Source organism: Numida meleagris, chromosome 3 (genome assembly GCF_002078875.1).
Source record: "Numida meleagris isolate 19003 breed g44 Domestic line chromosome 3, NumMel1.0, whole genome shotgun sequence".
NCBI lineage: Eukaryota > Metazoa > Chordata > Aves > Galliformes > Numididae > Numida > Numida meleagris.
The window spans coordinates 47,252,321-47,276,725 of NC_034411.1; the positions used below are offsets into that span (position 1 = coordinate 47,252,321).

General features: G+C 40.1%; 1 protein-coding gene across 4 annotated transcripts in view; it reads left to right on the forward strand.

The window, feature by feature from the left end:
* Positions 8,918-24,405, forward strand: part of ADGB (androglobin) — a 73,860-nt gene continuing 58,372 nt past the window's right edge. For 2 of the 4 annotated variants that reach the window (XM_021390939.1, XM_021390940.1), the window contains exons 1-6: positions 8,924-9,318; positions 18,759-18,894; positions 20,522-20,614; positions 22,537-22,608; positions 23,169-23,357; positions 23,853-23,989. In XM_021390939.1, coding sequence (XP_021246614.1) covers positions 9,137-9,318; positions 18,759-18,894; positions 20,522-20,614; positions 22,537-22,608; positions 23,169-23,357; positions 23,853-23,989 — 809 coding nt within the window. In that variant the 5' untranslated portion in view covers positions 8,924-9,136. Of the gene's footprint in view, positions 9,319-18,758; positions 18,895-20,521; positions 20,615-22,536; positions 22,609-23,168; positions 23,358-23,852; positions 23,990-24,405 lie in introns of all 4 variants that reach the window. The other 2 variants (XM_021390943.1, XM_021390942.1) reach the window with 2 other exon arrangements.

Below are 24,405 nucleotides of genomic sequence, written 5' to 3' on the forward strand. Positions count from 1 at the left end.
CTCTTAACTGTCAGTAGCAAAAACTGTAAATAGCAAAATGCTAAAATAAAATCATAGTCTGAGAGATTGAGTAGTCTCTACAGCTCAGTAGTTAATACTGCATTACTATTGTGCATTCTTTCTCTAAAACCACAACTATCTATCCATCCATCCCTCAGGGTGTGATCAAAATTCATAATAGCATTTGGTTAAAAATTTAGAAATTTTTAGAAAGGTAATAGTAGTTCCTCTGCATGTCCCCACTTAACTCTCCTGGTAGCTAAAGCACCACAGTTGTTCTCAACTTGTAAGTTCGGATAGGGATTTTCATACAATATCAAAACCAGGAAGTTTTTCATTTTGATATGGATATTCCTGTAATGAATCATCAAGTGTAAATTTACAAAAGAGTGATGTGGCAGACAACATCACATAGTTGTCTTACCTACTTCAGTTTTCATTTGCTGGTTATCTAAACTCTGTTCCCTCAATACTAAAGTGCAGAGAGGATCAATGTTAAGTATGTGCCCTGAGAGGTCCAGTAGGATTCAATGGTATTGATATACTTAGAATCACAGAATATGCTGAGTTGGAAGAGACCTACAAAGACTGAAGCCAGCTCCCGGCTCCACACCAGACCCTATGTCTGAGAGCATTTTCCTTGAACTCCAGCAGCTTGAGGCTGTGACTGCTGCCCTGTGCCATACCCAACTACCCTCTAATGCAGAACCGTTCCCTAACTCCCACCCCACCCTCCCCTGACACAGCTCCATGCCATTCCTGTTGCTGTCACCAGAGAGCAGAGCTCGATGCTGCTCCTCTTCCCCTTGAGCTATAGGCTGCCATGAGACATCCCCTCAGCTTCCTCTGCTCTGGACTGAACAAACAAGAGGAGCTCAGCTGCTTTTCACACACCTTGCCCTCCAGATCCTTCATCACCTCCATAGCCCTCCTTTGGACACTCTAATAGTTTAAGAAAGACATAAAACAAACCTGCACTCAGTGCTCAAGGTGAGGTTGTACAGAGTGGAGTGGGACAGTCATTTATCTTGCCTGGTGGCCTTGCTGGGCCTGATGCACCTGTGGGGCTTGGACTACTGCTGAATATTGTACTTTATGTTTTGGAATTGTTTTCCCCAAAGTGAGCTATAGCATGACAAATGAGACTGTATCATAACTGTAATCAAAAGGTACTGTAGCAAAGAGAACTCAGTGAAAAGATGAGTGGGAATGGTCACACAGCTACAGTTCATCAAAATCCTTTCTTCTGCCACATCAAATTGGAATGCAGTCTGGATTAGTATAAAAATATCCCCAACAAGATCAAATGGGATGCACTGTCATTAGATAGTTTTAAGTGGCAGTGGGCGGAAGGTTGTGTGCTTCTAATGCTGTTTTCTACTTGGCTTTCTTTTATGACTCCATAGTCCCATTGGAAGGCTAGTGCTAGTGTTTGACTACCCTCATTTAAAAAACAACAACAGCAAAACACCAAGCAATCCCTGTATTTCTAAGTGGAATTTTGTTTTGACTTGCACAGTATTGTCTTGTCACTGGGCTGGGAAGAATCTGACCATCTGAGAAGGGAGGAATGTTGGTGGTGGATGGGAGATGACTGACTAGAAGGGTCACAAATATTCTATGAGGCAAGCTGACTGGGCTGATTAGCAGGGCTTTACACTAGATATGATGGGGGATGGGGTGTATTGGGTGACAGAGAAGAGCATGGGAACGCTGTCACCTTGGGAGGCAGTAGGGGAAAACACCTGACTTGTCCTGGAGGTATTAGGGAGGGCTCCTCTGAGAAGGCAGCAAGGCCAGTAGCCAAGCTGAAGTGCCTCCATACTGATTCACGCAGCGTGGGAAATAAATAAACAGGAGGAGTTAGAAACCAGGGGGCAACTGGGAAAGTATGACCCAATTGCTATTACGGAAACATGGTGGGATGAATCCCATGAGTGGAATACTCTGAGGGCTACAGGCTTTTCAGAAGGGATAGACAGGGTAGGAGGGGTGGGGGAGTTGCCCTCTATGTTAGGAATTGGATAGATTGCGAAGAGCTGTATCTGAGAAACAGCCATGATCAGGTTGAGAGCTTGTGGGTTAAAATCAACAATCATTCCAGTAAAGGGCCTCTAGTGGTTGGAGTCTGTTACTGGCCATCTGATCGGGGGAGCCTGTTGACGAGCTGCAGGAATTGTCACGTTTGCAGGCTCTTGACCTGATGGGAGATTTCAGCCACCCAGATACCTGCTGGGATAGCGGCACAGCGGGCAGCAGACAATCCAGGAGATTCCTGGAGTCTGTTGAGGATAACTTCCTGGTCCAGGTATTAGATGGACCAATCTGAGGTGAAGCCTTCCTGGACCTGGTGCTTACCACTGCAGAGGAGAGCATGAGAGAGGTTAAGACTGGAAGCAGCCTGGGCTGTAGTGACCATGCCCTGGTGGAGTTTGTGATCTGGAGGAATGCAGGCCTGGCAAAAAGCAGACTCAGGACCCTGACCTTTGGGAGACCAAACTTCTGGCTGCTCAAGGAATCGCTGGATGGGATCCCCTGGGAAACTGTCCTCAAGGGCATAGGTACAGAACAGAGCTGGTAGCTTTTTAAGGACGCTCTTCTGAGAGTGCAATGGCTCTCCATCCCCCAGCAGAAGTTGTTGAGTAGGGGAGGCAGGCAACCAACATGGTTGAGCAAGGACCTGCAGCTTAAACTGAGGGAAATGTACAGGAAGTGGAAGCAGGGTTGTGTAGTCTGGGAGGAATACAGGGCTGTTGTCCACATGTGTAGAGATAGGATTAGGAAAGCCAAGGCACAGATGGAGTTGAACTTGGTGAGGGATGTGAAGCATAACAAGGAGGGGTTCTACAGGTACATAGGCAGGAGGAGACAGGTCAAGGAGAGTATTCCTCCTCTGATAAAAGGTAATGGAGAGCTGGCTTCCTCAGGCATAGAAAAAGCTGAGGTGCTCAATAAGTGCTTTGCCTCAGTCTTCACTGGTAGTCAGGCTTCCCATGTCTGCCAGGACCCTGAACCTCTAGGTGAGGGTGTGGGGAGCAGATTCCATCCCGCTGTAACAGTGGAACAAGTCTAAGACATCCTCATGAAACTGAATGTATATAAGTGCATGGGGCCAGATGATATCCATCCCAGGGTTCTGAGAGAGATGGCTGTTGTGGTTGCCAAACTGCTCTCTATCATATTTGAAAAATCGTGGCTGGCCAGTGAAGTCCCCAATGACTGGAGAAAGGGAGACATTGCTCCCATTTTTAAGAAAGGGAGAAAGGAAGAGCTAGGGAACTACAGGCTGGTGAGCCTCACCTCTGTGCCTAGGAAGATCATGGAGCAGATCCTCCTAAAGCTATGTTAAGGCACATACAAGACAAGGAGGTGATCCAAGACAGCCAGCATGGCTTCACCAAGGGCAGATCTTGCCTGACCAATCTGGTGGCCTTCTATGATGGAGTGATGGCAGGGGTGGATGGGGGAAGGGCGACAGATGGCATCTACCTGGACTCCTGCAAAGCCTTTGACATGGTCCCTCACCACATCCTTCTCTCCAAATTGGAGAGGTATGGATTTGAAGGAAGGACTGTTTGGTGCATTAAGAACTGGTTGGCTGGTCGCAGCCAAAGGGTTGTGATAAAGGGTTCTATGTCAGGGTGGAGGCCAGTCACAAGTGGTGTCCCCCAAGGCTCAGTCTTGAGACCAGTGCTTTTCAATATCTTTATCAGTGACACAGATGATGGCAGTGAGTGCACCCTCAGCAAGTTTGCAGATGACACCAAGCTGAGCAGTGCAGTCTATACAGTAGGGTGAAGGGAAGCCATCCAGAGGGAGCTGGACAGGCTAGAGAAGTGGGCCTTGTTCTGTTTGGAGACTGTTAAGCTTGGACTGGAAAGTGTCCCATTCATTTTGGAGGGTGTCCCATTCAGATTGGAGGGTATCTTGTTTGGATTGGAAGGCATCTCACTCGGATTGGAGATTCTCTCTCTCAGCTTGGAGATCTTCCTTTTCAGCTCGGAGAATTTCTTTCTCAGCATGGAGACGCTCTTGCTCAGTCTGGAGATTCTGTTTCTCAGCAAGAAGACTCTCTTTCTGGACCTGGAGATTCTCCCTTTCAGCTTGGAAACATTCTCTTTCAGTTTGGAAACTCTCCCTTTCGGCTTGGAGACCCTCTAGCTCAATTTCAAAAACTCTCTCCCTCTCTGGGATAGTATTGAATAAGGCCCAATAAGCATAAGCCAGGCCCCAAATAATTTGTGCCTCCTCAGATCTGCCTGAGCCGCCCCATCCCTGTCTCAAATATCTGCTTAGGCTCTCAGGGTCTTCTAGGTATTCAGGAGTAAAGTTCCATGACACCGGCGATGCCTATCACTTTAAAGTCTCTCCCAAGTCTCTCCACACTCCCTGCCACTCACTATCCTCTGGCTTTGGAGAAGGCTTCCTCAAAATATGATAAATCCAGATACTGAGTGAAATGAATAAAATGATGAGTAGTACATTCAGGGAGATTAACAACATGATCAGGTGAGCGTTCAAAAAATGCATCAAGGATTCAAGGGGAAGACTGGAGGCCTGCTTAAAAGTCAGAAGCTCTGTAAAATTAGCAGCTCCCTCTGGAAGCAGGTTTAAAAGAGAAATCAGAATCATTTTTTTTCTCTTTACAACAGCAAGCTAGCAGCAGCCAAAAAAGTTTACAAAATATCCCAGAATACTGGCAGTCCGCCTGGACTTTTCAAGGCTGTATTTACAGTTATAGCACCTGCAGTATTGATAACAAAGCTCTCCAAGAGCAGAGAGAGATTCATTCTAAAAGCTAAAAAGCAGTCTTTGCCCGCATCATCCACCGAGAATGTCAGCGGTTTACGGGCAGGTTCGGCCCAGTTCCGTGATTAGTGGGGTGGGGGACCCATAGACCCACGCCCTGGGAAAGGGAAAAAGGGTAGCGAGATGGGCCTAAAAACGAAACAGCAGCAACAATCTGAGGAGAAACAAACTAATTTACTAAATAAGATATCGGAATGCAAAATAATACAATATAATACAAAATAATTACAATTTAAGCTAATAAATCCAATAAAATGAGAGTGTCCAAAATTAAGGTAGGCCTTACTCTAGTGCTGATGGTGAGATGGCTAGGGAGTGAGATGCTGCTGGGATGAGCAGGAGCGAAAAAGGGGCGTCTCGTGATATGCAAACAGTTTTTATCTTTCCCTCTGAGTGGAAAACGGTAACAGCAAAGTCCTCTGGGAAGTGTAGTTGTTATTCTCTTCTGAGAACCAGGTACTCAAAACTGTCCATGATCCATGGAGCTGGAGCATTAACTCTTTAACTCCCAGTGCACTACACAATGTTATGATGTGGAATACCAATAACCAAAAATCATAACACCATGACAATACAAACTGAGGGAATATCTCCTTGAGAGTAGGTCTGCAGAGAAGGACCTGGGGGATCCTGGTGGATGAGAAGCTGACATGAGCCAGCAGTGTGCACTTGCAGCCTGGAAGGCCAACTGTGTTCTGGGCTTCATTAAAAAAGGGGTGGCCAGCAGGGAGAGGGAGGTGATTGTCCCCCTCTACTCAGCTCTTGTGAGGCCCCATCTGGAGTACTGTGTCCAGGCCTGGGGCTCCCAGTACAAGAAAGATGCAGAGCTCTTGGGTTGGGTGCAGAGGAGGGCACTAAGATCATCGTAGTGCTGGAGCACCTCTCCTATGAGGAAAGGTTGAGGGAACTGGGATTGTTTAGCGTGGAGAAGAGAAGGCTCCAGGGAGACCTCATTGTGGCCTTCCAATACTTGAAGGGAGCGTATAAACAGGAGGGGGAATGACTGTTCACATGGGTTGATAGTGACAGGACAAAGGGGAATGGTTTTAAACTAAGTCAGGGGAGATTTAGGTTAGATATTAGGAGGAAGTTTTTCACTCAGAGGGTGGTGATGCACTGGAACAGGATGCCCAAAGAGGTTGTGGATGCCCCATCCCTGGAGGTGTTCAAGGCCAGGCTGGATGTGGCTCTGTGCAGCCAGGTCTAGTGGCTGGCAGCCCTGCCCACAGCAGGGAGGTTGAAACCAGGTGATCATTATGGTCCTTTTCAACCAAGCCATTCTATGATTATATCTTCTATGACCTTTAGTCTCCCCATTGGGTATTTCTGCATGGTGACAAGATCTGCTTGCTACCACCTTTCCAGACATTCTCTTTTTAAGGCAGAAACTTTCTCCTGTCTTGTTCTGGAATCCTTATGCCTTCTGTAGAATCAGAGGAGAGTTAAGTCTGTGCTGGAAGACCCCTGAGAGAAGTTTTGACAATGTTCCTGTTAATGGTTACTGTTTTCTTGTTTTCTACAACTAGTATTTGCAGCTACAAAAAAAGTGCAAAATAGTTACAACTAAAAAGCTGAAGTGACAACAGCAGTTGACTGTGTAATGGTTTAAGGAAGAATAGAAAATAATGCTAACAACAAAAAAAAGTGTCCTGAATTGCATCTTAGAAGAATGGTGACCACGATGGGACCCAACCATTGCTATAGTAAGAATGTGTAATCTCAGGATCTATTCAGTTATTGCTATGGATTCCTGACAGGCAACTACACTGTTCTTTTATAATCATATATTTATTTCAGTTTCCATTTGCAAGACTGCCTCTTCCCTAACGTCTTTTCCTTTCAGGAGGTTTCTGTCACATACACTTCCTGGCTAATGAAACTTCTGATTTGACCCCACACATTTTTTGCCAACTGGGAAACAAGACTTTTTGAAGTTCAAATTAACTAATCTTTCCAGACAAACTGCCCTTACATGGCATTCTACATGAAGTCATGGGTTAAAAAACAAGTACCTTGATGCAAAACCTTAGAATCTTTTTTTCTTCACAAACCACATGGGTATGTGCTTTTAATGCTATTCCTATCACAAATAAATGTATTGTAAAACTTCATGATAAAAGGTGCATATTTAACTTCATATTTAGCAACTATCACTTAACAGAGCAAAGAATGAAGGGTTTTGCAGCTTACATACATTCTCTTTTGCTTTCAGGCCTTCCTTCTTTGTCACCCAAAAATGCTTACAGACACACCAAAGTTCTAGCATTTCTGTCTGTTGTCTTCGACATAATACTACTACAAGCATTACATTTGCTTGGATGCTGCAAACCTCACTAGTCCCCTGCAGTGGGATCAGGAACAAAATTTTTTGATGAGGAGAACTGTCCCAGATACTTATGAATCCTGTGTGGAGGCTGACAGCATCCATGCTGGTACTGAAGTGTGAGCTGGAGCTTATCTCAGTGTCTGAAAGCATTCATCTGCATTTCCTGATCAGTGTTTGATAGCAGAATCGGCTGGAGACCAGCTGTTCAGCCTGAAAATACATAAATCAGAGATGTTTACTTGATTCTCAAGTGAGAAGTGTCTCAAGATACCTTATTTAAAATGAGTGCCCCTTGACATAATGCTAAGGATATGCAAAGATGCTGAAGTACTTTCTGTTTTGCAATTTAAAAGTATATATTTGGCCTTCTGTCATCTTGATATAAATCAAGATCTGATACTTGTCTAAAGCCTCTAGATGTAGCAACATTGTGTATTTTGCCTTCTGACTTTTGATACTCGTAGCCTTTACGACTTGACAAATTTTCCTTGATTTTCATATTTCAGAAAGACTTAGCTTGATCTGTTCTGTGAAGAATTTTTCATTATGCAGTACAGACTGGGAAATGGCAATAAGGTTGAGTTATTTAGAAATGAGTTGTTAGGAATAATATGATCTCTGCACTACATCTGAACAAGTCACCTTAGTTAGATGAGGTCAGTACCTGCTGAATCCTAAAGCAGCTAAGATTAGCCTACCTGATTTAGGTGAAACTCTATTCACTCTAGGAATCATAGGCTTCCTGTCAGGAACTTACTACTCCCACCATTTTGATATGAGAAGGGTAAATGCTTGTACATTCCATCTCTGATCCCTCTACAAAGTGCAGAACTATTTATTGTTGGTTGGTTGGTTTCCTGTCTTTGTGGTCTTTATGCACTAGGATGTAGTGGATCAAAGATGCCACCATTTGAAATGAATACTGGTTACTCTTGCTCTTTCCTTGTTCAACAGAAACTTATTAATGGGATTTTAATATTTATAACAAAATGCACTTTTTTTTTCACATAGAATTGCTGAGGCTGCACCTCAAGTACTGTGTTCAGTTTTGGACTCCTCACTACAAGAATGACATTGAGGCCCTGGAGCATGTCCAGAGAAGGGCAATGAAACTGCGTAGGGTTTGGAGCACAGGTCATACAGGGAGTGGCTGAGGGAACTGGGATTGTTCAGTATGGAGAAGAGGAGACTCAGCGGAGACCTTATTGATCTCTACAACTACCTGAAAGGAGACTGTGGAGAGATGGGAGTTGGCCTCTTTTCCCAGCGATAGGATGGGAGGGAACGGGCTCAAGTTGCACCAGGGGACATTCAGGTTGAGTATTAGGAAAAATCACTTTTCCAGAAGAGTGATAAATCATTGGAATGGGCTGCCCAGGGAGGTGGTGGAGTCACTGTTCAGGGAGGTGTTCAAGAAAAGGCTTGATGTAGCACTGAGGGACATGGGTTAGTGGGCATGGTGGGGATGGGTTAGCAGTTCAACTAGATGATTCTTAGTGGTCTTTTCCAGACTTACTGATTCTGTGTCTTCAGATTTTTTTTTCCAAATTATTGTCTTTGGAAAGATTCTGAAAAAATGTATTTAATCACCGTCAAAGTTTGGTCTTTTTCTACAGAGGTACTTCATACAAGAATTTTGATTACCATGTTTTACAACAAATAACTGCAAACATCGCTACTACTTTCAAGTCACTTTTCTTTGGCTGCGACCATACCCCTCTTAAAAAGCGGCAAAATCTCCACAGCCTTTGAGATGGCTTCTGCCAAGCTCCTGCACGGCAGGATTTGCCCCCACCTACGACCCTGACCACGATGCTCGCACACCCCTTCCGCCCGGGCGCGGCGCGCGGAGGGAGCCGCGTGATCCCCTGAACTCTCGCCCTGCTGCACCCCGGGCGCGATGGGGCCGCGCGGGACCGCGTGAGCACGGGGCGAGCCAACAGCTCCCGGCCGGCACCGGCAGCGCCGCCCGTCCCGTCCCGGTAGTAGACGAGCGCCGCCATGCCGGGCGTCGGCTGGCCCAAGGGGCCTTGGGCCGCGGGGCGGAGCTGGAGTCGCTACCTGAGGCGCGTCAGGTCGCCCGGCAACGCGGCGGACGCTGCCGCGATGGCCTCCAAGGGCAGCAAGAAGAAGGAGCTCGGGAGCCGCAGCAGCTCCGGGATACTGGGCGCCTCCGCGAAAGAGTAAGAGCCCCAGGAAGGAGCACGGGATCACGGCGGGCGGTAACGGCCCGGTGAAGGGGGGGAGCAGCCGCTGGTGCGTCCCCGCGAGCTGCTCGCTCGGCTCCGCGTTCTATCCCGGGTCGCGCGGAGGGAGGAGTGGGATTATGGAGGAGGCGCTTGTTTGCGCGCCCCTGGGCGCGCAAAGAGTCGTTGCGGAGAAAGTTTGCTTTCTCAAGTGGGTGCTTGGTTAAAGTAGGTTCAATAGACAAGGTAGGGGTTGCTTTGTTTTTGTTTGGTTGCTTGTTTTCATTCTTTAAGCTGGATGTCCAGGTTTAGCACAGAGCTACACAATGGTTGGGGGTTGGCAGGGAACTCAGGGTCCATCTGGCCCAACCCCAGCTCAGGCAGGGGCATCCTGAGCAGGGTGCTCAGGGCCATGTCCAGGTGGGGTTTGGAGATCTCCAAGGAGACCCCACAGCCTCTCTGGGCAACGTGTCCCTGTGCTCCGTTGCCTGCACAGTGCAGAAGTGCTGCCTGGTGGTCAGATGGAACCTACTGTGTTCCAGTTTGTGCCCGCTGCTTCTTGTGGAAGTTGTACTTTTTTCCTCCGATGGTACTTTTCATGTACCTATCAGGTCATGTAACCCTGACAAAAAGATTTTGCATGTCAGGATGTGCATCTTGGACCTTGAGGAAGGCCACAGGACTGAGACCACGCAGTGCACGTGATGCACAGGTGCTCACATTGTGATATGTTGTTTTGTGTGCGAGGGGCAGAATGTTGGCCACAGCTCATACTGTGAATCATAGAATCACAGAGTGGTTTGGGCTGGAAGCAACCTTGAAGATCATTGGGTTCCAGGTACATTAGATTTATAGGTAGAAAGAATTAGAGTTAAGGTAGCAAGCAGGCAGAAGAGAGTTTCGCTGAAATGGTTGTTGGGGTTTAAAAAACTTGAGAACTTGAGAATCTGGAAGATAATTTGGGAAATACATGACCTTCATTTTCACCAACTAGAGGAACTAAGCTGAAATTTTCAGGGCAAAATGGCTAATGACACAACACATCAGTTTCACTAAATAAATAGAAAACGTTATATTTCTTTCACCGCTTTCACTTTTTATCTCTGAATTCCATATTTCTATGTTTTTAGCAACTTTCTCAGCCAAAACCTTGTAAATGTGTGTGCACAGGGCTGCCAGGAATCAGACAAAAGGTGTTTGTGCAGTGATGTATGTGTGCTCATGCCCTTTTCTTCCCTTTACTGCCATAAACAAAGGCATTGGTTGTATCACTTATTTCTTTCCTGAAATCAATTTTCACATGCCCCTTTCTTCTTATTTCATATCCATCGACTGAGCCTTTTCAACAAAATATTTTGTTTTGTATTTTCATAGTTGTGTTTCACATTTCACGTCTGGATTCGCATTTTGATATCCTTTCTGTTGTGGTGGTCAGCCAGTATCTCTAGTTCTCCCCTTTTCCTCTCTGCATCCCTTTGCTTAGCAACTCCTTTTTATTTTCTTCTTTTAGCCACAGCCACACAGCCCCTCATATTTACTGCTACAAACAGTATAGAAAAAAAATTTCAGTCAATATCTAAGCTGTCAAGGATAGTTCTATTTCCTAGCACAGACAGTGAAAATAGTGTTTTCCTACCTTGCACTGCATGTGAAATTGATTGGGCTGTCATCCAAAATATTTTGTCCCCTAACAGGTGTATTTACAGTATGAGATACTTTTTTTTTCTTTGAGATTATAAATATATGTAATTTTTATATAGTAGAATGATTAATACTCTCCCATATCATACAAAATAACTGGTAAAGGAATCAGTCATATGAAATGATTTATTTGTATCAGAATATCTAGAACAGTATCTTTCTTTTTCTTTAGTACGCTGTTGCTTAAGGCTTTATTAAATAAGACCACAATTAGATTACAAAATCCATTTCCCTGTGTCAGGTTGAGACTAGAGTATATCTGATTACGATTGAGTTGAATGGTGTTAAGTTTTTTAGAAACACCTCTGGTGTGTGGGTAGGAGATAAACTCGCAAGATACTTGAAATCTCTTGTTGGACCTAATAGGCAATAGACATGCTTCATCTCTCACTCTGCAATTATCAGCTAATTCTAATGAAACTAATGTCTAGTATATGCCAGTGTTAATTTAATGTCAGCATAGGAGTATTTACTTGTTTCTCTGGGGCTGTTTTAAACAGGGAGGAGTAGCTTGAAGATGTCCTAGTGGTGGTTTAGTGGTGAATTACCAGACTATAAAAGAAGTTGTTACAATTACTTGATTGTAATGCAGAACCTTCACAACACAGAATATATTGCTTGTATTAAGTTTCTTCATCAAGCCTGTAGTTTCCATTTAAACTGTAGCATGTTTTATTGTGTTTATTTGCTCTGCTGTTGTGCCCTTTCAAGCTAGAGCAAGTCTTGGCAGTAAAACTCTGGATGTTATAGCAGTTCTGATACTAGTTTCTGGACTAACCAATCCCTGCCCAGTTTTTATCATCCTGAAATATCACTGAGGCCTTTTGGATGGATGGATGATAAAACATTGTTTTAAGACAATGTGTGTCTTGCCAAGCGCAGTAAACTACAAAATAAATCTTGTTTGAGATGCTGGGAAAAATTTACTTCAGGATCTGTTGAGCTGTAGGTAATGAGTTTAAATCAACAAATGCTAGTAACAAGTTGTTCTAAACTTTGGCCTAAACTTTTTGTTTTAAACATTTTAGAAGAAAAGTAGCCCCATTTTTCTTGTGAAATTGCAGAATCCACTGCTGTAAAGCATTTGAAAATTAGACCTGGATTCTAGACTTGCTATAGTTTCAACAGTACTGTTTTGCACTCTCTGTAAATTGTAAGTGCATGTTGAGTTGATTATGGGCTGTATACTGTCTTCACATTGGTGAAAACATCTTTGTACTCTATTCAAAAAGGTGAGTGAAGGTCTGGTTTTGCTGAAACCAGTGAAAGCTGTTGATCATTGGGAACTGAACATAGCAGGGCTAAAAGTTTACCAAGAACACTTTGGACACCTTGAATAGCCTTTCTCCTTGTTTTTGTAATAAGATAAGATCCCTTGTTTCCCAGATGTATGGGAGTTTGTACCCCAAGCCCAGTGACAAAAAGATATTTTGTCATTCCTGGTCCCTTTGAAAGGGCTGAAATATTGGAATTTATTTCTTTCCTGTAGTCATGCTGGAAGCCAATGGTCTCCAAACTTTTTTCGTTGCCCATCACTATCTGCAAAGAACTTTGAGTAAACTTCTCCCAAAATATGCATATTTGTGTATTTATAAATTATATACACGCAATACTGAAGTTCTGATACTTTCTGCATTGTATGCACACTCTACTTTGGAGAGCACTGCTGTAAGCCACAAATTTCCTATGGAAATATTGAGCAACTAGGCAGATGCGCATTTTGATCTGCAGTCTGTTAACAAAGCGCTTTTTATTTGGATCAGGAGTACGGTCAAAACTTAGAACTGTAGACTGTGATTTGTGCAAAATGGAAGCAACATTTCATTCTTCAGTATTCACATTGCTTTAGAGTGCTTTCCCCTTTGGCCTAGGATTTCTGTCTGCAAGATGCAAGAATTATGGGAATGCTACTGATAGCAGACAAGTTGACAGATCCATGACAGATCTTCATTTGGAAGTAGATTGTGTACAGTAAAGAATATCTACATTACAGTACGGATGTTCTGTAGATCTGTGTCACTGATGTAAAAAAAATAAATAAATAAAAATCACTAGAATACTGAGCTGATTCTGCAGGAGTCCACCCTGAGACAACATGATTTAGTGCTGTTTTTATTATTTATATTTGATAAAAGTTGCCGAACACAGGGATAATACAATTGTTCTATGTAACCCTATGACTTAATCCTCATTTTGATTGCAATCCTTGTCATGAAGGGATTGATCTGTTTCCTTAGATAATGATTTTCTGCTAACAGTAGGCTAATGGTAGTAACGATTGTGTATATTTTATTAAAGGCAGCTTACCAAGTCTTTTTCGTGGGCTGGGAGGGTTAAAAGTAAATATTATTATGCACACTATGGGATTGGAACTGTGGCAGTTGGACATATGGCAGTTACTTAATAGCTATTTCCTTGACATCTGTTCATGTTCGCTGCTACCAAGCTTGTTCAGCACAGTTCTGTACACCTTCTAGTGTACAAGTTTTGCATAAGTCTGTCTATGAGAACTTCGGTAACATTGCTATCCATGTATCAGACAAAGAAATGGAAGACTGCATGCTGCCTGGGAGAATATTGACCCATAAGTTCAGTATTCTTTGTAATTGTGAGGTAGGTTTTCCCCTAGGATCTCTGTTTTATTTCTGAACACATCTTGCAGTTGCAGGGATAAAAATGTCAAAAGTATTTTGTCTTTTCTTAAATATTTTCTTCCTACTAGTAAACTGCATTTGTTTTCATGTGTCTACAATGACTGAAATATTGAACAGAACTGTCAGTATTATGAAAAAGAAAAAAGGTTAATAGTTTTTGAAAACAATGTTTTTTAAAATGGCTGAGAACTCTCAGTGGTTACCACAAAGAATTACAGTGTTATAACTCTTACGGATAAACTAATGCAGAAGCCCTCTGAGAGTAATGTGTACAAATATCTGGACAATATATTTTGATTATCTTAAAATTACTTAAATGGATTTCTAGTGAGATCAGATTTCTTCTTAGTTTTTTTTTTTCCCCATAAATGCTTGCAGTAGTCAACACAGTATGTTCTGTGGAAAATCAGTGGGTATTGTTGACACATTATGTTTTGGTGCTGGAAGGGGACCTTGGAAGCATAGGAAGAAGATAAGAAGTTTCCTTTTTACTTGCTAAGCCAGACTTCACTTAAGTCTGTCTTCGGGATGCTCCATTGGGTTTCCTTTCATTACTGCTCTCTAATTAGGTAACAGTTCTCTTCAGGACCTAGGCAGATTTAGAGAAGAGCTGAAAAGAACAGCTGTAGTTAAAGCTTTTCTTAATTGCATCATTAGAGGCTACTGAGAATCTGATCTTTTCCAGGTTTCAACAGTTACAGTGAATCACTGGAATTGATGTCTTTGTCAGCACTGAAGATTCTGGCTTGTAACAATGATAATGAATTAAAACGCTTTGTAAATGAATTTGATGATACTGTATGCCATTGAGCCCAGTTTTCTGAATTAAGCCTGAGTCATCAGCATCTGCCAGAACAAAGAAAAATCTGAATTAGGGTTTGGGTTATCAGAGACAAAAGTGAGGAGTAAATGATCAGTGCCAGGAAAGGGGAATAGGTTAGGGATAATTGTAGCACAGGCACTATTTCCCAGTGTACAGACAAAGCTTAGAGCGGTGTTAGAAATTTTATTAGGTAGAGCAGTAGCCAAAAGCAGTATTAACTGCCAGTGGGTTCTCCAGCACCTGTTAGGACCAGCTGGAGCCTGGATTGTCTGGAAGAAACAATTCTTGATTAGCCATGTGCCTGACTGCCTTAAGTAGCAGGTAGCTGCATTGCTATTGTGCAATGGGTTACTGCACCAAAGCCTAGGATTACCTCATATTTGTAATTAAGATTAAAGGGTGAGACAGTAAGAACACAAAAAATAGCTCAACTGCTAATTCATACTTGAGTTTCTGAAGACCTAGGATAAAAAGTCAGCAAATCATATTGCTGCAATTTTATCCACTGTCAGTATGTGTTCCTCAGGTAAGTATCCACAAGGTTTAAATTGCAGCAGTAGTTCAGAGAATATAATCTGAACAGATGAACTTTTTGATATTTTTTTTTTTGTTGTGGGAGTGGGAGTGGTCCACTAGATTAACTGAAGTTTAGGAATGGAAGAACTATCCTGTGGATAACGGCGTGATGGTTGAACGTGAAGCTGCTTTCAGTGTTGGAATTGTTATATTGGAATGCTACTGCTGATTAATGTATGTGTAATGAGTGCTAAAAAATTTTGGACGTAAGGATAAGTTGTGGTTTAACCCAGCAGGTGACTCAGCACCACAAAGTTATTTGCTCACAGAGAGAGATGAATTCCCACTCCTTTCAAAACTTTCAGTCCTAATGATGTCATATGGTATGGAAATCCCTTTGGCCAGTTTAAGTCAGCTGTCCTGATTCTTTCCCCTCTTGGCTCCTTGGGCCTCCATGCCTTTGCTGGTAGGTGCTGAGAAACCTTGGCTCTGTATGGCATTGCTCAGCAATGACTAGAAACATTGGGGTGTTATCAACGTTGTTTTTTTCCTAAAACCAAAGCATAGCATCATACCAGGCACTGTGAAGAAAAAACAGTTCTGTCCCAGCTGAACTAAGACAGGATTCTAGTCCAGTTTATTGCCAATGCTCTACATTTGCAATTTTTTGGTTAGTCATATCTATTTAATGGTTAATTTGACTATATTTGTTGGAATTGGGCTGCCATTAAAAATAGTTTTGAGGTTATGATTATAACAAATAATGTTTGAGCTGTGGTTTATCTTGGGCTGCAACAGCTGTTAATTTCCAATATCCAACTAGTTTCCTGATTATCCTGAGGAGCAGGTGTTTTGAGATCATGATCTCACCTAGCAGGCTGCGATCACTCCTAAGATGGACAGAATTCTTTTGTTTTGAATGGCTGTACAGAGTGTCTGGGAGGGATTTATTTTATTTTTGCCTAACCAATATGACAAGGCGCTTCCTGTTCTCTCAGGTATCTTAGAAGCGATGTAAGTCTGTAATGATGTCTACTTCCAGTTGCAGAACCAATGAGTAGAAATGTCCCTGTAGCTTGGATTTTAACCACCTTAAACAGTGGGCAAAATATACCACCATGCACTTGCTTACTTTCCCCAGACATAGGAATGTTAGTGGGTAAGTACAAGGGCAGCTCCAAAAATAATGATGTTGGCATGGCAGTAAAGGATGAACCTTCGCATCAATATTCCGTTACATTTTGTTGCTGTGTGACAGATGGCAACGGGGGGCAGCCTGATACAATGGCACCTGACATGGAAGTGCAGATGAAGCAAAGGTGTGTCACTGAATTCTTCTGTGTGGAAATGATGGCATCCACTGGTGTTCATTGATGCTTGCTGAACATTTCTGGAGACCAAACAGTGGATGTGAGCAAGTGAGGTGGTTGGTTGTGGTTTCAGCAGTGGCAATAGCGGGTCACCTCTGCTGGTGCAGATTTTGATGAGTGTGGCCTGCAGGCTCTTGTTTATTGCTGGTGAAAATGCACAGCTAGTGGTGGTGACAGCATTGAAAAATAAGGTTTTATAGGTGAGAGTTTGCTCTATCTAATGTTGTTATTGTGCTCTTTGTATATGTTGTAGTTTTCATGGAAACAAATAGTAGGCATTACTTTCAGAGCAATCTATGCACGTTATGATCTTAGGTTCAATTTGGGTGAAATTCCTTGGCTTATGATTGTTCTTGAAAAGTTATTTATTGCATCAGTGTGCGTCTTAAAAACTCTTATTTTACTAATATTAAATTGTAATCCAATAAAAAATAGAGCCGTTCTTGGAGAATTTGCATTGTCTTGCCTGAGCACAATGCATCCACTTTTCATTTATTGTCTTTTGTTGTGTATTTGATTTGTATAACTCTTATTTCTGTGGCCAGTATTTTTATTAGTGTCAGAAATAGAGTTAAGCATACCTAGAATTTTCTGTGTAAACATTTTCAGGCCAAAAAGTTGAAGAACTTGCTTGAAGTGTTCCATTGTTTGAAATGTTTCAGTGTGTACTCTGTACAACGGAACTTTGCATAATTCTTATTTGTATAGTCAATTTGTTATTACTATTTTTTCTTCTACCTATAACTTTTTATACTTTCATGCTTTGTCATAGGAAAATGCATTCTTTCCAAAGTAAATATGATAAACTTATTAAAATAGCATATAAGCCAACCAGTACGTTTAATTTGTGATTAACTAGATTACATTTTAATTAGAAAAACATGTATTTATATTGGCTTTTGTTGTTAATTCTAATTAAAACAATGAACCCCTTGAGAGCTCAGTCTACTGTGATCTGTAGCCTTCAAATCCCATGGACTCATGGGCAAGAAAATATTCAGTAATTTATCAGTGGCAATATCACAATAAATGCTGTACTCCCTATTGGTCTTAGATTTATGTTTTTTTTGTTGTTGTTTTTATTTTCCTCTGTAACTCAGAGCAATCTTGCAGACAATCACTGCCCATGAGCTGTTGACTGGACTAATACGTATCTACATTTCTACTACAATTAGTTGATTAACAGAGGAAACATCTTCCAACAGGAGAACTGTGTAGCAGAAATAGTGCTTCCAGAAGAAAATAATAATAATTGTGCTTTGACACTGGAAAACATTCCTTAAGTAACCTGTTAGATACTGTTGGAGGTTAGGAAAAATAGTATTTTGTTTCTAAATGTATAAGCCAATGTATAAATGGAAAATGTATGAAGAAAGTAGGAAGAATGGTGCACTAATATATTGTAATAAACCTACGAAGAGCATCGGTTATTTTCTCAAGTCACAAAATTACTATTGTCTGGTGATCTAAGCCCTGGGAGAAAAAGCTGGAGTAAAAATGCTGTTTTAAACTAAATACCAAGTCAAGGTGTGTTCTGCTTCTCCCACTGCCATACCAGTGAGGAGGTTGGGGGTGCTCAAGGAGCTGAGAGTGGACAGAACCTGCTGACCCATCCTGGCCAAAGGGATGTCTTGTACCAAAAGGCATCATGATCAACAATAAAACCAGGTGGAGCTGGCCAGTGGGGCTGCTCAGGGACTGGCTGGGCTGCATCCTGCTGCTGGTGAGCAACAGCATATGCACCATTTCTTGCTTAAGCTGTGAATCCTGTAAGTTGGGCAGTGAGTGTGCTGGTAGTACAAGAAACTCTAAGTATGAAACTAACTTGAAACTGGTTGATCTAGAAGATCACATGCCTAGAAATGAAATCCGATTCCCTAATAACTTATCCATAGCAAGTTCCTTTTGGTTGGTTAAAATAAGCCAGCAAAACAACCAAAAAACCCACCACCACCACCAGCAAAAAAACGGGAAGTTTTGTTAGGTGAGTTGAATTGAGTCTTGAAAGCTAGGATTTGCATAGAAAGAAAGGATAGTCACATGAATTGGAGCTGCAGAAGAGGAAGAAGGAGGAAACCAGTCAACGGGATTCTCATTTTGTGCTTCAGCTATCCCATGACCTTAAGGCGGGATTCCTCATTTGAAATATTTCAGTTAGTTGACAACCTCTAAAATCATCTGGCAGTTTTTTAATCTTGGCTATCTTAGTGACCAAAAGTTATTGTAATTGCTAACACTACATTTTTTTTATTACACTGTAGTAAAAAAGTGAATATTTTGTTTGCTAAAAATCTTCTGATTCTATGATTCTATTTGTATCGTGCTTGCATTATATACTGTTTATTTTTGTTCATGCGTCTGGTTATTTTCCAGTGTACCTATCTACCACATAGGTGCTTCAAGATTTCCCATTTGGCCAGAATGGAATGAAGCTGACATCAGTGCAGAAAAATGGGATTCTGGAAAAGCTGGAAAAGAGAAAGAAAAGGCTGGGAAAAGTCCTGTTTCTGTAAGTTGCGTGACATGTGTGTTTTTTGTACCATGTCAGTGTTTGCACTTAATCTGAATAGACAATCTCTTACGACTTTAGAATAATTTTTGCTGATAAATACGTTAATTTTCACAATATCTTTTCAATAACTTTAAGAAGTTTCCTAGCAAATTAAATGAATAAATAAATATGTTGTGCATTGTTCATTTGCTGCATCTTAAAGGAACTGTTAATGCATTTGTACACTATTATCTCATTAATGGTTTAAAAAACTTATAACCCTTCAAATATATTTCATAACACAACTGAAACTGAGGATGTGGGAACAAGGCAAACTGTTGCAGCATGCTGGGACAATCCTTTCTATGCAGTCTCTGTGGATTCAGAAGCTTGAATGCACTCATCTTAGCAATGTTTTTATGGGGAAAAGCTGCAGGTTGAGGTCTTTCCTTCTGTACAACTCAGTTTGTGGACATATTAAACTGTTTGCAGTTCTGGAGTGTAGAGGATCTGCAGTTATTTTGCATAAAGTAAAGCATTTACCAGATGCAGAAAAAAATCTTTAGTCCTTCAAGTTCTAGAATGGCTTTTGAATTCTGTCTGATTTTCAGTTGTCCTTGCGTTTTCACTTTCTTCACATACTTTACAGAGCTTTTGTTGCAGATTGATATGTTGAAGGGACGTACACAATGAAGCAAATGAGAAATAAATGTGGGGAAAATAGTTTGGGAGACTTTGGTTTAGGTTTTTGTTGCCCTTTTTTTTTTTATGCCTTTGAGACGTATTTTCATTTGCCTTCCTTTGATCAGTAAGTACTCAAAGCATCAGCGTTTTCCCACCCTAGAAACTCTTTCTCTTAGTTCGTCTGTAGAAGACATTATTTATACACTTTGGTCTATGAAGCGCACAGAAATGTATAGTACGTCTAAAACTATTTAACATTCCTGGCACAAATAGAATGCAGTAACCATGTAACTGATCAGTTTCTCAGTCAGTATGAGCAGTATCAGAGGCACGTGCTCATCCTACATCGTGCTTTTAGGTACACAGGTATCATAGATATCCCGACAGCTTCTGTTTATATAGAGTATAAGTATCACTTTGGAAATGGAAATTTGAAAATTATATGATGACTTCTCTTCAATGGTTAATTCATAAATTAATTCATGGGCGTATAATTATAGCTCTCCTCGTTTCTATGGCAATTTCAATTGCTTTATGCCTAAATAATGTCTTTTAGAAATTTACTTTCAGATTTCAACTTGAAAAACCTTAGAAATAGTGTGTTAGAAAAAATACTTTGAAATAATGTAACAGATGGGTATCTGAATAAAAAATTTAAACGTTTTGTGGGGAGACTTTTCTCAGTGATGGAAAACATTTAATGCAGAACAGTTTGACAGTGCATACCACACTCTCTGAACAGAATAAGTTTTTCTACTGAGTTGTCAGTTTGGACTTCACATTGTTTTAGTTCAGTTATAGGTAATATTAGTTCCCTTTTATACTAACTTTCTGCTGGAGTAAAATATCATGTAAACAAAAAATTGCTTAAATCTTGTGGAAATCACAATAGCATAATTAATTTTTTTGAAGTTACTTTTTTTGTTGATTTTGTTTTGTGTTTTTTTTTTTTTTTTCATAGCTTGTCTTTGATGATCCCGAAGGAAAAATAGAGTTGCCAGCATCCTTAAAAGTGCATTCATGGAAACGACCACAAGAGTTTTTAGCAAATGAGGTAAGAAATAAGCAAATAATAATGCAAAAAAATGCTACCCACATAGCTATGTGAACTACAAGTGAGTAGAGGAAATTATTTCAAAAGATGGAGGTATTTGTATCCGCATGCTCACATGTAGTGATCCTGACCAGGAGATTGTTGTGCATCCATGAGCTGGTGATCTATGCAACAGTTAACCTGCGTGCACATCCCAGGGTTTCCAGCATCTGAAGGGATGTAAAGTTGAATCCCCTTCTTTATAGTGTTTGCTCTAATACATAAAGTTTTAAATGATATTTTACAGTATCTGAGTGTATCAGCACTTCCTGGTACAAAACAGCATTGTAGTGTACTCTTCCAACTCTGCTCTGCATTTTTCCTCCATGTTCATTTAGAAGAAACCTGATGAGAGAGATGTCTTCCTGTTTTCTCACTTTTAAAAAATCAGTGTTATGGAAAAACAAGCTTTCTTTGTTCCAGCTAAGACATCTTGAGCCATATGAAGTAAATATCTACCCTGAAACCGTGGATTAACTTTAGTATTAACATAGTACTTTTTCTCACTCTCCCACCTTAAATATTGCATTTCACCCATATGCATTCATAACATCTCTAAATCTTTGACAGTTCTTGTCTGGAAGGTAAACAGAATATTTTAAAATTGTGCAAAGCTTTTCTTCACTTTCATTTTGAAGTGAACTGCAAAGAAAACAATCAGCCTACCCTTTCAAAGATTGGAGTGTTCTCTAATACAGTTGCTAATCTTTATGTTTAAAGCATTTTTTCTTCAAATTAAATGATGAAGTTTTTAAGCACTGTGATCACCCTTAAAATTTTTAATGTTGTCAGTTTTCCTTTTATCAGCTTGTCAGTTTTATTTCTTATTAACTAGACGCTAAGCAGCTCCAAATTTCATTTTTAATGGAGGAATGGGAGAAGTCAGGGGAGTAATTGACAAGACCAAAAGATTGGATGGGAAGTGCTGCCAACACACATAAACTGAGTAGAGGGATCTGAAAGATAAGGGCAGGAGCACAGAAAGCCATGGAAACGTGTCTCTATATTAAAAATAGATTTAAAACTATCTTTAGAACACTGTGAAGAAAAGGTTTGCTTTAAGATCTGATTAAAACTTAGGTGCTTGTTATGGTTCAATGTATTTTGGATCAAATTGTGATGGTTACAAGGAATATTGTAAGTTATTAAAAATTAATGTAAATTTATAGTGACGGAAGGCTATTCATTGCCAGTTAGTGTGGTAAGCATAATGTCAAGCAGTGATCACCAATAAGTGATGAGAAGCAGAGAGGTATTTAGTTCAATAAATTACAACTCTAATATAGTATTTCTAAAATGCTTGCAAGAAGACAATCTTCTGCCTACATGAGTGTAAGTAATCAAAACTATGCAATACTAATAAAAGTTTGAATACTTGTGCATGGGTTGCTCTGAAAGTAATGATTTGATTTCTACTCTGTACTGTTTTGCCCCTTACAGTATGAAACACAGACAAACTTTCAGCATCCAGTAGGAAGTTAAGAAAACAAACGATCAATCTAAGTGAACCTTTGCATCCTGGGGGAGGGTCAGGGAAATCTCTGAGTATGAAACAATGTTATCAATATTTTAGTGCAGAACCACTAATATAATGACTAAACTGATGAAATCTCTATTTATATACTTATGTTTATACTTTTTAAATCTTCTTGTAAGAACAATTATTTATTTGAATTCTGAATATCTGCATTTTAAGGCGCTTTTAAGAAACACCAAGACAGCTAACAGATTTGTAAACCAGCAGCCTTTAGTTTGAAAATGCCTAATAAAAACTTGCTAAACATCTATTTTTTTTTATGTCATTACCATTAACTGCTACTGTTCATTTAATCTTTTTTCTGATAATTTAGCTATGGACTTTTAACTAATTTACTTTCTCCTAGACTCCTGTGGTGGTCAAAAATGAAATCTCATGTGACCTTTTTTCAGCAAATGAACATTTATTTTGTAGTGAGGTAGGCGGAAATACAGAAATCTTTGGTTTTTATTTTTGTGTTGCTTGTTTCTTTCTTTCTTTGTCTATTTATTTATTCTCTTCCCTTTTTAACATTTATGGTCCACAGAACCACCGATTTAGTCCAAGTTTGTTGTAGTAAAAAGGCGTACTTATTCTTTTCATATAAACCATTGTATTACCAGCCTGGTAATACTTTTGAAGCTATAGCATATTTCATACATCTGTATCTTAAAAAGAAATGAAACAGGATCTAAAGCATAATTAATTAAGGCTTAAATTTGAAATTTTAAAAATTTTTACAATTTGAAAACACATTTTCCCATTTTTCTTTAAGTGATGAACAGCATAATTTGTGTGCTTATACTCATTGTAATAAAGTTCTTTGTTAGATAAGATTTTCAGAAAAGTAGGTCTGATTTTTTTTTTTCAGTAAACTTGTGTTTTTGTGTCACTTCTTCATTTAAAACAGGAGCTATTGTATTTGCTCATCATTGTAATGTAAATTAATTTATTTAGAAAATTTGTCAAAAATTTTAATATATTTCTATTTGCTTTCAGCTGATGCGGTGGATTATAAGTGAGATTTGTGCTCTCTGGAGAATATATAATGAAAAGACCTTATCTATTGGAACATCCACAGTGTTTTGGAAGCCATGGGAATATATTTATCCCTTCAATAAAACTACTAAGGGACACATGCCTCTGTACAATAGCTATGGAAAATACGTAGTGAAATTGTATTGGATGGTGAGTACTTACTTTCAGCCATCTATACATTTTATGCATTTAGCAGCACAATTTTATAGATTAGGAGAAAAATTTATAATTGCTGAAAAGACATTTGTAGGAGAAGTTTTGATGAATTGTTGATGCATATTAATGAAAATTCATTAAACAGTGATTTTTTTTTTTTACGACTTATCAGTTAACCACTGGTTCTGTCAAGTGCTAAGACAACATTATTTTTGCAAATTATGTAGAATAGATGCAATTAGATTAGCTACAATTAGACTAAGCTCTGTAAAACAAAAAGTCAGAGAAGTAATAAAATGCTATGATACTGTTTCAGTGCTTGTATGATATTATATGAGACTTTGTTTTGAAGATATCTGTAATATAAATCAAATTACAGTAGAATTCAATTTATTGGAAAACATACAAAGTTCTCTTACATACATGTTCTGTTTCCAGACTACAAATTGAAGGTTTTTTCTTCTCTTTTTTTTTTCCCCTCCATCACAGGGGTGCTGGAGAAAAATCACTGTGGATGACACTATGCCCTTCAGTGAAGAGGGTAATTTGTTGCTACCAACGACATGTCAAACTGAACTTTGGCCAATGTTGCTGTCCAAAGCAATCATTAAGCTGGCAAATACTAGGTATGTTTAGTCAACTCACTCTCAGTTTTGTTGGTTTTTTTTTTTTTTTTTGTGAAGTTGCATGGAATTTGGAAAAAAAAAATTAGTACACGTGGGAAATATATTTTGCTAAAAGTTTTATAATGAGAAATACATTTCTCATTAAAGTAAAGCGAGGTTCTCTGTAGGTACAGAAGGCAGTTTTTTTCTTTTAAAATGTATGTTTGTGCGTTTATGCACAGAAAACTAAAAACAAACAAAAACTGGAGTAATCTCCCTATCTGCTTTAGTTCTTTGCCATTATTCACAAAAAAGCTTCACATATGGTTTTCTGCCAAATGGAAATATTCAAGATGTTTTAATGAAGTAGTGCTTCTAATTCAATATGGGCAGTTAATACGTTGCTTATTTGTAAAGAATGAAGTAAAAATCGTTCT